The 13,775-nt window shown below is 41.9% G+C and overlaps 1 protein-coding gene across 1 annotated transcript in view; it reads left to right on the plus strand.

Moving 5' to 3' along the window:
- The first annotated feature begins 782 nt into the window (after window positions 1–782).
- Window positions 783–13,775, plus strand: part of adcy1a (adenylate cyclase 1a) — a 40,901-nt gene continuing 27,908 nt past the window's right edge. Inside the window, exons 1-4 of the mRNA XM_018760350.2 lie at window positions 783–1,644; window positions 4,799–4,948; window positions 7,638–7,756; window positions 11,257–11,368. Of these exons, the coding sequence (XP_018615866.1) occupies window positions 1,033–1,644; window positions 4,799–4,948; window positions 7,638–7,756; window positions 11,257–11,368 (993 nt within the window). The 5' untranslated portion in view covers window positions 783–1,032. The remainder of the gene's footprint in view (window positions 1,645–4,798; window positions 4,949–7,637; window positions 7,757–11,256; window positions 11,369–13,775) is intronic.

Consider the following 13,775-nt stretch of genomic DNA (forward strand, 5'->3'; position numbering starts at 1 on the left):
CTAATTGCAAATCAATTGCATGCCAAGCATCGTCTTATTGTACAACTGAAACGAATGTAACGGGGGCATTCCGTAGAGAGCTAAGCACACAACGTCACATTCAAGATACACAGGACAAGATGTTACACCCCATGCGTATTTATCAATGGTTGTACACAAAGACCCAGTCCAACCAACATGAAGCCACAGAGAACATCCAGCATAGCCAACAGACATCTCTATGACCCGAGACCAAGAAGCTTAGCTACCTTCTCCACCAAACCAACAAATCCAAACCACGAAACCCACCAAACCAACCAACACACCTAATCCACTAAACCAACCAACAACCCACCACACCAACACACCGAACCCACCGAACCAACCAAACTAACAAATATTTACCTTGTACACTACCTGTACATTTTTTATGTGCTGGAAAAATCACAACGAACTCACTCTTTTAAAAAAGTTAGTAAAGACAGAACGCTAATTGTTCCAAAACCGTGATCACGCTATTCGTCATAGAGCGGCAGCAGAATCACGATTCCGTTATTGTATTTTTGTTCTTTTACACGCAAACGGAAGGCCGTTTCCTTTTCACGATTGTGGGCTCTGCCACAGAACAGAGTGCTCAGCGGGGAATCCTGATCTGCGGGGGAGGCAGAGCCCCCGCGCGGCTCTCTCATCTTTATTTTGTCTTGTCAATCAGTGACGCGCCTTGCGTCTCGCGCCTGCACTCACTGCGCACGCGTGATCCGGTGTGCGAGCGCGGCGAATTTGCTGCGGGACGCTCCGTGGGATGCCACGGGATGTTCCGCTGGTCACCTGCCTCTAGAAAGGAGTCTTTCGCGAGGGAGACAGACGCTCGCGGGCCCCGGTGGCTCGACCCTCGCGGACGGCGCGAGCGTGGTGGCGCGCGTGGTCCGCGGCTCAGCGTTTTCTTCTTTGACGCCGAGGGGAAGAGGAGGGGGGCTCCGCGGCGCGGCGCTCGACGCGGGTTTTATGAAAAAAAGGAGAACCGCGGACGCACTGGCCAAGTGACATCGGTTCATGCATGGCACCGCCATGGAGGAAATTCCGTTCGAGGATGCCAAAGCCCGCAAAAAGCCGGGTCGCTGTCCGTTCGGAACCGGCGTTAATTCGGTCGCCTGCGAGGACGAGTTCGACTGCAAGGAGCTGGAGTCGCTCTTCCAGATTTACAACCTGAAACTGGAGCAGACGTCCACGCTGAAGGCGCTCGCGATGCTGATCGTGACAGCGGCAACTTTGGCCGTGCTGGAACTGGTGTCCGGCCCCAGTCTGACCGTGACCAAGGGCTCGCACCCGCTGCACTGCGTGATATTCGTGTCCCTTTTCATAGTAACCAACGTCAAGTACCTGCAGGTGACCCAGCTGCAGCAGATCGTCAGGCTCACCCTGCTGTTTTGCTTCACTTTCTCCCTGCTGTGCTGCCCCTTCGCTGTAGGGGGACATGGAGCGCCTCGCGCCTTATCCCCGGACCAGGGCATGTGGCAGATTATGCTCGTGACATTCGTCGCCTATTCCCTGCTCCCCGTGAGGACCCTGCTGGCCATACTCTTTGGGATTATGGTTGCCGTTTCCCATTTAATCGTGGCAGGGACGTCGGTCACATCAGCCAAAAGACACAGACTGTTGAGGGCGGTAAGTTTTGCCGCGCGTACGCGCTTCCTTTCTGAGCCTTCGGCCATCCGCGTGCCTTCGTGTGTGGCGCGTCTGTGTGGCGCGTCGTGGATGCGCGCCGAGACGAGAGCCGGTGTAGCAAAGCCCGCCTCGTGCAGCTGCCGCGGTTCAGCACCCGCGCGCGGACAGCGCTCGAGTGGGAGCGCGCCGAGTCGCGCGCAGGGCGTTGCACTTGAGGTGGGCTCGTGCGGTCGTTCAAAGTTTTGCACAGAGATGCATTCATTCGCGTACACCTGCAGTAGTACGGAGCAGTGCTGTTTGATATTCGCTGTTTTTTTACTGCAGATATGCTGTAATGTTACTATTTTTAGTTTTTGTATTCATGATTATATGAAAGGAAGACACATGTAAAGATTTCTGCACAAATCGAATGAATATTCTGCATTTTTGTTTTAAACTCCGTGATTTATTTCAATTTTCCTAAATTGTAGAACTTCGAAATTGTAAAATATAAAGGCTGTAACAGATCAGTTTACATATTTCATATATTTTGCAGAACTTTCATACTATAGCTAGTGTTTAATCCTATTTTTTCTAAATGGTGGCAGATTCAAAGACTTCTAAATAACATTTTTTTCCCCTTTTTGTCAACAACCCAGCTCACACAGTCTGTTAGGGTAATTCGTTTGTAAAAACCGTTCTGATTTCCATTTCATATATTTATAAAGATTCATTAGCGATAAAGAGTCATTGCTTCTTACTTACACGTGCTTAATTCGTTCACGGTGCAATTTAATGTAAAGGCGCTTGGGGTCGTGTTCCCTTTTAATGTTCAACTAAGTCTTATGTCACTCCACTGAGTATCTTTTGGATTTATTTGACGCTTTCCTGTAAAACCCCTTACAACGATTTACCCATTTACACAACGGTGTAATTTTACCGGAGCAATGTGTATCAGATGGGATTCGAACTTGCAACCTCAGAGTTATAAAGCGGAGTCTCCGACCAAAACGCAGCTTAATACTGCTTCTTGTTCTTGCAATACGTTGCGAGTTGTTACTGATGATCATTTCGTATTTCCATAAACGAGGTGAAACGGTGTCAGAGTGATGTTATTCAGAACTCCGTGGGTGAGTGAGATGTGAGTACCGCTCCAGGTGTAAGCGTCGCTTGAGAAGAAGAAGCCACGCCCACCTATTGCGGAGGACGAATCAGCATGCAGAACACGTCTGCAGCGCTCCCACCCACACCCACGAGGTGTATGTGAATGAACTTGGGGAAAGATGCGCGCACTTTTATGAGTCACGTTTTTTATGTCTTTCTGCCTACATCAAGCAATTTCTGTTCTAATAAGAGACAGAAATTTATGAAAATTTGATTGTGGGAGTTGGTGGGAGAAGTAACGACTGAAGCTGCAGAAAATGTAGTGGTTTAGGCGCACATAGTCCTCGAGTGAGTCATAAAAACCAAATGTTAGTTTGCGGGCTTCATGTATGTTTGTATGAATACACATCACTCAGAACTGACGTAGGGTTAATGATGGAATAGATTAGAATGATTTACTGTTAATCACAGATTATTGGAATTAATCACCTTTCCCTTGGAATAACCTTACCTCTGAGAAAACCGTTTGAGGGTTAGGTCTAACTTCTTAAAACATTTGCAGCATGTTTTGTGTCCTACACGTGCGAGCGACATATAATGCAATTGTGGATACTCAAGTTTTTTTTAACCATGCCATTTAATCACTTTGTCAAGATGGGTTTCTGGCTGAGAGCCACTGTCTTTAAATGGTCAAAGACTGAATGTTTGCACTCATATCTGTCACAGTCCTGAGTAACCTCTGAGCTGCTGTCTCTTCTGCAGAATAGGATTGATAGGTATTGTGTAGAATATGGATGGAAATATCCTAGCGAACTCAAATGTTATTGCACTTTCATCTCCCCACAGGAACAAACTGATATTTATTCCATAGAAGCAAGCCAGTATCTCCCCTGTGCTTTCCTTGTGTGATTTCTCCGTCTATTAAAACAATACAAACCCTGTAATTTACACCCACACTTCGCAAAGTATCCACAACACATTATAAGTCTCCCCCTTTCCTGTAAAATTTCCAATAAGATGTTCAATGATTGTACATTGAAGTATACATTTGAGGAAGTGCTGGGAATTAGGAAAACACAAATTATTTTATAATTTTATAAAAAAGAATGCTTTTCTTATGAGGGATGGCTTAGTTAATGACTCTGTCTTTTGAAATGATCTAATCTCCAGACTGGAAGAAAAAACACAAACCAATTATAAACAAAATCTTGTTCTCTTTAAGATGCGTATAATTTCAGTACTGTAGTTCTGTTCCATAATCATATAATATGAGGTAAATTTGACATTTTTACCATGTGCATCCATGTTATACAGCATTTTTTTTATTTTGCTAAATGTCATGATGATGCAATGCACAACCAAAGGAAAAATATCATGGCTTGTTACTTCTTTTCATGAGATAGAGGTGCATTTGCTTTGTTAACCCATGCAAACACAAACGATGACATGTGGACTGCTGTGATGTTACTGCCTCCATCTTATACTATGCATTCAAAAATAAACAAAATTAACCAAAAAAGCGCTCAAGCACAAGATGTTGTTCTGAAAAGTTAGAGCACAGGTTCTCGGTTTTGGTCCATGCGGGTCACAGTATCTGTAGATTTAACACAGTAGAAAACCCAGGAGAGGTGGATCACCACTGGTTCTTGGACCCCCACAGGTTTATTTTTCTCCTCTTCTCCACAGTGGGAGTTTTTTTGTTTTCCTCTTCTCAACTGCCAACTGCCTTATCCTGACATTTAACTATTACTGCTGCTATTCTGCATTGCAGTTTGCAACAACACACTGAGAGAAGCGCTCTTATAAAAATAAATTGAACTGAATTTTCCTCCTTTAAAACCCCAGGAAATCTCAGTTTATTCGAGAGAGTTAGTTCAAATGTGACAATAATGAGTTTAGTCAGGTGTATAAGTGTTGAGATTGACTGAAAGGCAGCACAAACTGTGACCCGTCAGGCCCAGGGCTAAGGGGTACAAACCCCCTCTGATTGTGTGATTCACCCTTTTGACCGGAAAGTCAGGCTCTTTGTAAGCTTCCCCAGCTGTGTGTGAACTTGTGCTCTGTCATGCAGTTGGGTGCAAATGCCGTGCTCTTCGTCAGCGTCAATCTTTCCGGAGCCTTTGTGAGGATTCTCACAGAGAGAGCCCAAAGGAAAGCCTTCCTGCAGGCCCGCAGCTGCATCGAGGAGCGGTTGAGGCTCGAAGATGAAAATGAGAAACAGGTGAGGCACAGGGGCAGGCGTGCACACACACACACACACACACACACACACACACACACACACACACACACACACACACACACACACACACACACTTGAATCTATGCATAAATCGCACACACTCACGTACTTACACATATTTATGTTAAAATGCTGCAGCTATTTACATATTATAAATATTATGCACAGTACATTTTTTATAGTCTTAAATATATGGTTTGCATGCTGAGTTGCATGATTGTCTTCCATTTAACTGACTAATTTTTACACTGATTTCAGAACAAAAATAAGATCATTTCCAAGTTTAGCCAGCAAGATGGAGCAGATACTGACTGAAGTTTTCTGGCTTATACCCCAGGAGGACCCCTGTGTTTGTACCCTTGAGCAAAGCACAGCCAGAATTCCCCCCACTAAAATATCCAGCTGCATAAATGGGTAAAACTGTTGTTCTGACTGAGCAAGAAAATATTTCTCTCTCAAGGTTTGCAGACGCCATTTGGCTTTCACCAGAACACCAAACCACTACTTAACAATTAACATTTAAATAAATGCTGCAAATTGCTATGAGGAAACCGATATTTTCCCTGCTGTTACTGACCCCATAATTGAATTTAAATTACTAGGGAAAGTTTACACCAATTTTCACAAACATGTAGTTCCTTTCATAACCACGGAAGAGTTTGAAAAAACGTGTAAAAAATCTGAATTGTGTGAGAATTATATTTACCTTAAATTGAATTTATGGGCTATTTACTCTTCAGTTATGATAAATGTCTTATAGTCAAAAAAATTAACTTCAGAACCGAGAGTGAGTGGAATCAGAGCTACCACACAAGCCCCTCAGTTCTAATATAAATAACTCCATTAAAATTGAAGGAAAACGGCACAAAGCTGCAGCAGCGTATTTATGGTTGGTGGCAGGCAATACAACAAGTACTGACAGAAAAGACTATGAAATAACAAAGGAATAAATAATAAAGCAAAAACAGACAGAGAACAGAGCCAATCCACAAGTCTCCCTTGAGCCAAAGGCATATCTTACATTTATTTTGTGTTTTATTATTTCAGCAGTATTTTATAAACATGCTTTTCATAAATGATTCCAGTGAACATTGTTTTCTCACAAGTCATGTGTTTGTGAGAAGTATGGATATCTCACTATCCAGGGTAAGATGGGGAAGAGATACCACTGCAAAAACCAAAAGATCCAATTCTTCACACGCTGGTTTTCAATCAGTCATAAATCCCCTACAATGAGTAGAAGCATTATTATATTCTTATGTTAATGAAGAAAACAAGAAAACTGCCTTGCTGGGTTCTGTTATGGTAACTAGCGTTCAGTGTAACAAAGCAACTTTGTCCTTTACTATATGAATAAGATAATTAATGTATTTGTATGAAAAATTGATGGATTTTTGTTGGGCTTGGGTCCGCTTTCTCATCTTTAAAGTTTGAATTAATGCTCATTTACACCTCGATTTTTGAGATTTCCCTTTATGCGTAGTTCTAAGGAATGCACTGCACTTAGAGTGAGGGTGTATTTGATATTTATATTTACATTGACATTTATTCATTTAACAGACGCTTTTCTCCAAAGCAACGTAGATCTCACAGAAGATAAAATATGTGCATTATATCAGCAGAAGGAGAGACTTAGATGCAGACGCATGATTCTAAAGTACAGTTACTTTGTTATTTTCCACCCTGTGAACCAACATACATCACAAGTGCAAGTAGTTGCATAAAGGTTTATCCAAAATATCAACTATAAGTTGTCATAACAATTGGCCAAGCATGGCCATGTTTTATACAGCCACCAAAGTGACCATATCTAAATAGATAAACAAATAAACAAATGGTTAAAATAAATAACTTTGCAAACCTTTCAATCATGCATGGGTTAATACTTACATGTCCACTGATTAACGTGTGATGTGTTCATTTTCCAACAAGTGTAAAAGGCTACATTTTGGCAGGTAATTATTTCAGTAGATTGCTTTCTTTGCTTCTGTGGCTTCCCTAAAGGTCACACAGTACAGCTGAACTGCTCTACCACCTTGATGGGTTCTGGGGCCATTCCACGGCTACCTCACTTTCCACTGTGACACTAACCACTTACAAGCTTTAATATTCATCAGATGGCAGATGAAGCAACTAGGTGGCAGGTTTATGTGAGGCGGAGCTTACAATCATTAAACGCCAAAGTCTAAATGTAAACATCAGCCATTGTTTTAACATCTTTCAATGTAGAACAGCAAGAAAAAACTAATAGTTATCTTATAACCCTGTGTAACATGAACAGAGCAAGCAGTAGGTAGCACAGGACTGAAGAATCACACTTGTAACTTGAAAGTTGTTGGATCATATCCCAGCAAGGATCTTTCTCTGCTACCCTTGAGACCACCTGCAATTGCTACAGGTGAGTTTATACTTCACCCATAAATATGAAGAAAGATCATTTGAAGGAGAATGGCATAGTATGTGCCATACTTTGCATTCATTTTCACCACCTTTCACACCATTAGGGTTTATACACTATGTGAAAAGCGCAGCATGGAAGGTTAATCTTATGATTTAAATGGGTTAACCGTGGGCCTCTTTGTGGGACATCTGAGATGGACTTGAGGGAGCTGAGGTGCAGTGTTTGCTTTCACTCAGAATCCTACTCTCCTTTCCTTCCCCTTCCCAGGAACGCCTCCTGATGAGTCTGCTTCCCAGAAACGTGGCTATGGAGATGAAGGAGGACTTTCTGAAGCCCCCGGAGAGGATCTTTCACAAGATCTACATCCAGAGGCATGACAACGTCAGGTTGGCATGGCTTTTGACTGCTCACACGCTCCACTTGGGAAGTTTAAATGACACAGTTCCTCCTGTTGCCATTTTTCCAGTTTGCTTGCACACATGTGTAAGCTAAATCCTTTCACTGGAGGTGGTTGCATGCAGTGTTGGCCGCTGTCTCTAAGTGCTGGGCAGCGTACCGAAACAGATGACTGGGATGGCATCCTGAGCTGACGCTCAAATTTGTTTTAGATATCTGTTCATAAATGTCTGTGAAACATCTTCATTAGTGAGGCACCAGAAGTCCAAAGTGAGACTGAAGTATGGAAATGTATAATCATATTATATTTAATCCAGCTGCTCTTCTAAAGCATATCGAAGATGTTCTCTGATGACTGAGGAGAAGCTTAGAAAAAAACATATTTTTCTCCCAAAATTGCCTTCAGCTCATTTTTAATAAAAGCAGCAGAATTATGTTTAGGCTTGAAATATTAATGTCTTTTTCAGTCTTGTAGCTTGTAATGTATTCCATGTGCAATTGTCTTTCGATATTACATTGTACTGATGCCCTTAGTTGACCCAGGGAAAAAAATGCTACGGTGACATCTCTCTTAGGAAAGCCTGATGCAACTCGCTTTTGGGTATAAAAAGATGCCTAAACTGGCCGCAATTAACATTTACATTTTACATTTACATGTATTCATGCAGCATACGCATCTCGCCAAAACAGTTTACAGGTTAAGATTGCACAGATGCAGTTAGAACAACATCACTGAGGCCACAAACACATAAACTGGCACATAAAGTACAAATAATTTGCATAACATAGCTGATCCTCGGTTCACATAGCAGATTGAAGGGCTCGCAACCTAAACAATGGATAAGATTATTTAACAGCTGGTTTATTGTGCATCGTCATAATGTGTTGGCAATGTTTAGACTTTTCCCTTCTCTATTAGTAATTTTATAATTGGCTCACTTGGTCCTTACAACAAGCTACCACAACCCGGTTGTAGTCCTAAGGAGCCGTGGGACTGATTCGAACCCACTTGATGGCGCTTGCTAATGTTAACTGGCAGGTACTCACTACGATATCATTTATGTCCCCTAATTGTTTGGCAGTGTTTCCTTGTTTGAAAAATAACACCCCTTCCTCTCAGTCATTATCCAAATGGGACTGGATTGCTGACTGGAACCCCACCGCTATACCATCCCCTACCTCCTGCCCCCCCACAGCAGTTTGTCCCCTTTGCCACACCACGTTACCGTAAGGTAGACCTTCATGCTCTTAAAACTACAACGATGGAGACTAGAGATCTTTGGGCATGACCTCAATCTTGTCTCACCTCCATCCATGCATTGGCCGGCAGACCAGTACAGAGCTAATGCCTGTGAACGCACACAACAGTAGTCATATCGGGGGGCTTATTCTGTGTGACATGTTATTTCCACTCTTACAGCAATGTCCCAGACATGGCTCACATGTCTCAGGGTCTTCCGGAGAAATTCTAGTTACTAGCTGTACAAGTCTTGGTTGAATGTTGGTCAGTGGTCTCTCTGACCATGTGTGCCTGCAAAGCAGTCCTGTCATGTTTTCTCTTCTCTTTGTGATGAAACGGACGGTGTCCTGCCTGCACGATGCTCAAAGTGTTCATCATTGTTTTCGCTGTATCAGGCCTGGCTTGACAGGAATATGGCGTGGACTCAGAAATGGAAGCTGTGCATTTATGGCACTGCCATGAGACAGAAACCCACTGGATTTGATGGGCAGTTTGACAGCACCGAGCATAGGACTGGGAACAACCCTGGACAAAATACCAATCTGTCTCAGGACATGCGATCAATCATATCCCTGTAGAAACTGTATGTATTTAAATTTGTGGAAACAACAGTTTACACAATGTCAGCGTTACTTCTGTCAGTGTGAGCAACGGAGGGGAAAATGTTGCAGACAAATGTCGCTAAAAACAGCGATCAAACTAAAACAACGGAGATGTGAACAGGCACGAAGTGTCTCATTTGTAGGGAGAGAATATAAAGATTTTCAAGGCCTTGGATGCTTGGGTTACCAGCATGTGGGTGTAACATGAGAATCCCACTGTGCTGTTGAGCCCCGCGGCAACAAAATTAAAAAGTGTAATCATAAAAATGGGTCAGAGAAAAAGAAAGGAAAATGGAAACATTGGCGATAGAATCAGTTACGGTGAAGCTCTTCTTTTTTGTGCATATTGTCCTCTGAATATTACTTGAGGGTTCAATACGGACAGTGGGCTACTTTCATTAAGACTAACGCTTTGCAAACATGACTTCTTGCAGTGAAAACGAAACAAAGGAAACCTTTAACTGATGAGCTGATACGGTAGCCTATAAAAAGTCCGACTTTAATAGCGCTTGGGAATCTCATTAAGAAAATCACAATGGCTGTATTACACATGGCCATGCTGAAAAAAAAAAAGTAACTTAATTCACAAAACCTCTTTGCTCATTGTAATATTTTTCTGACCCTCTGCAGCCCACAGGACAGTTTAGACAACTAATGAAATTTGTCCAGAATGTATGTATTGTTTTGCTTCCGTCTCACTGCTGAAGGCTGCTCAGTTTTGCTGGACCCCAACTATAACCACACACACACACACACACACACACACACACACACACACACACACACACACACACACACACACACACACACACACACACACACACACAGTTTGCCAAGTTCACGTTCCTTGCCACCACAGAACAACACCAGTTAAAGAGTACGCCAGCTGAACTGGTATCAAATCAATGAATAATTTCTCATCTTTTACCAAATATTCCCATACCACAATTTAAACCTTACTTAATATATATGTTGACTTTTGTATCATGATGGTTGAGAATGATGCTGAATGTTAATGTGAATTTTGACTTTGTCTCAACATATGGAAAGGATTTAGCAAGAATATTGGCCCGTACGGCTTTATCTTTCTACACCGTAACTTCTTCCTGTTCTTCATCTCGCCACATAGATGCTGTCCAAGTGTAATGTTTTTCAAACTATATGATTAGTATGAATGAGCGCAAAGAATGACCATACATTTGGTAGAACCTGTACCATTTAGGGGAAATGGCAAATGCGAAAAGCTATCCTGTGCGCCACCGTGGGCAGTAACAGAAATTTGCACACTTCATACCCGAGAGCACAAGGAACAGGGAACACTTAACTTTTGACATCCCACTGAAGAAGGTGCAACAGAAGTGCGCTTAATCGAGCCAATGGTCACAAGTCATTGCACTGATCAGAATCTCTTTGTCTGTTTTTTGAGATTATGTAATTTATTAATATACTTTTCGCTGCCTCTCCAGAAATATTCTGCTTTAACTACATCTGTTTTATAATTGCCAATGGTATCCTATAAAAATGTTTTCTGTAAATTGCTCTTTCATTGATTCAGTATGTGTCTTTAGATATATTTTAAATATAATGTTTTATGACAATTTTTTCAGGATAATGACAGGATTATCTTTTGTATTTTTCCTGACTGTAGCATCCTCTTTGCGGACATTGTGGGTTTCACAAGTCTTGCATCCCAGTGCACAGCACAGGAGCTTGTCAAGTTGCTCAATGAACTCTTTGGCAAGTTTGATGAGCTGGCAACGGTGAGTAAGGATTTTACTATCCTCCCGCCCCACATTGTATCCCTCCATCCTTGGTCCATCCCTGAGCTCCAAGACCTTTCCTCAACTCCCCAAGTCTATCCCTAAGTTCCCTGGTTCATCCCTAAGACCTCCATCACACACTGCCTCTCTCCAAGCAATTTTAATTTGTGTCCAGCAGTGAAGTTATTACACCTGCAGTGTTGGATTGATGCCTTTTATAGCAAAGGCATGGGGGCAGCAGGTTGGTGCTGTCTGGCTATTTAATTACTTTGTTGTTGTCTGCTGTTTTGTTTTCATGAGTCTTATCAACCAAGGATTATTAAATAGCTCAGCAAAGGGGCTGTATTTAATATAAGGTGCATATTTACTGAGTCATAAATCCATAAAATGCAATCTTCAGGCTCCCCATTGTTACTGTTTGTGCTAAATTTGACAAATCAATCAATCAAATACGATCTTATTAGCTCAGTACTCAGTCAATAGTCAGCAGTGTTCAGTCCATCATTGGCTTTTTTCCTTTACGTGCAATTGTGCATCCAGTTTTCGCTAGATTATGCACTAGTCAGGATGGCTGCAGATGACAAGGCCACTGATGTGGATAAAGTCGCATATTTGGCCAGAGCCAAATATACCATGTCACCACGTGGCCAGTGTGCACACTTGGCTACCCACCTGTCACCTGATCTGCCAAGGGATCCATTGCTATGTGGAGAGAGGAGAATTTTCCAAGCCTCATGTTAGGATTCCTGCTTCTTTATTGCCCTGGTGACAGCGAGCTCTCGGTGTCTGATCTGAAGGAGCGCCTATTACATCAATGCCCTCTGCTTAGTGCCTGAGCTTCAAATATCAAACACTGGCAGCCAGGGTGCAAAGGCAGTCACGGCAGATAATTATGCTCCTGCATTAGATTTAAATGTTAATTTTTCAGAGCACTGAAAACCCTGCTCTGTACTGCAAGATGTAACATAGCCATTGAGCTCTGAGTTGCATGAACTGCATGGGGTAAATTCCCTACTGTGCAGTCTGTTACAAGCTATTCCTTAGCTAAATTAGTTGAGCTAACTCTATCCTTGAACTTGGCAACTTCAGCCTTTATGAATATTGTGCAAAAGTGACTAGTACTGTAAAAATATTTAAGGATTTTTTTTAAATCCAAAATACGGTTTAAAAAAAAACATTTAATCTTTTCAATAAAGACTGTTTTATTTATACTGACATGTTTAAAATATTCTTCAGGTTTAGTTATTTCAAGATTTTGCCAAATTGATGTTTCTTCATTTTGATCATTTTAAGTTTTATTGTAACACAATCTACACACAGTGGCTGAAACTGCAGCAAACCAGAGCCTAGCACTGGAAGGATGCACCCAGGATGGGATGCCAGTACATCACAGGGCACCCCAAGCAGGCCTTGAACCCAAGACCCATGTGAGAGCAGGCCCCAGACAAACCCACTGCACCACCACACCACCACATTCCTCTGTAACACAATCTAGTTCATGTGATTTGTGATTTCCAAATTCCGTTATGCTCATTTGGTGGTCATTTACTATTAGTTTTCTCACTCTGCTTTTGCCAGCTCTTTATGCTTAAAACTATGGTGAAAATTTGCGTTAAGAACGACAGGTCTGAGGTGTAAAACTGCCAGTTTAGGTCACCCTCAGTGTGTGACATGTACTAAACACATAATGACAAGGCACTAATTTGAGATCCTTTCAGTATGTTGTGGCTGAGTCTTCCTGCATTCCATGTGCCCTTGGCACCGGACTGGAGGTGTGTTGAAAATTAAGGAAGGGAATTCATTGTGACAAGCATGGCACACAGTTCCGCTTGTCATAGCAACGCAGTCTGATGGAGGAAAGGTTGCAATATTAAAGCAAAATGTGCTAGGATGGCAAGATTCAGAAGATTAGCTGCACAAGCATTCAAAAATGGTTCCTCTTTGCAAAAATGAGGGGAATTAGTTGTGCTATAAAGTGTAAGTTTGGTCACAAACCTTTTTATTAAATTATTTGGCATTAATTATTCTAATGTTTTTGGTGCTCATATGTACACAGCTAGCTGAGAAATGCTGTCTTTGGTTCAAATATGCTTAAATCAGAATTCCTTGCCAAAAAAAATTCAAATTTTTTGGATTATAAATTTTTGTTCTAAATGAGACCTTGACTGACATGAGACACCTCGAACGCACAATCGCCCCTGGCTTTCCAAAGATGATCACCTTCACATGTAATCAAGAAATATTTATTTTCCCTCTCTATGGGAAGTACATTTTTCACGTGCAGATCATAAGTTTTCTGATTTATAATCATAACCTTATATTTTTATTTATTGACATTAATTCATTTAGCAGACTCTTTTCTCTAAAACTACATACAGCTCAGAGTAAAGTGTATTTCTCAACGGAC

The sequence above is a fragment of the Scleropages formosus genome, chromosome 19, assembly GCF_900964775.1.
Source record: "Scleropages formosus chromosome 19, fSclFor1.1, whole genome shotgun sequence".
NCBI lineage: Eukaryota > Metazoa > Chordata > Actinopteri > Osteoglossiformes > Osteoglossidae > Scleropages > Scleropages formosus.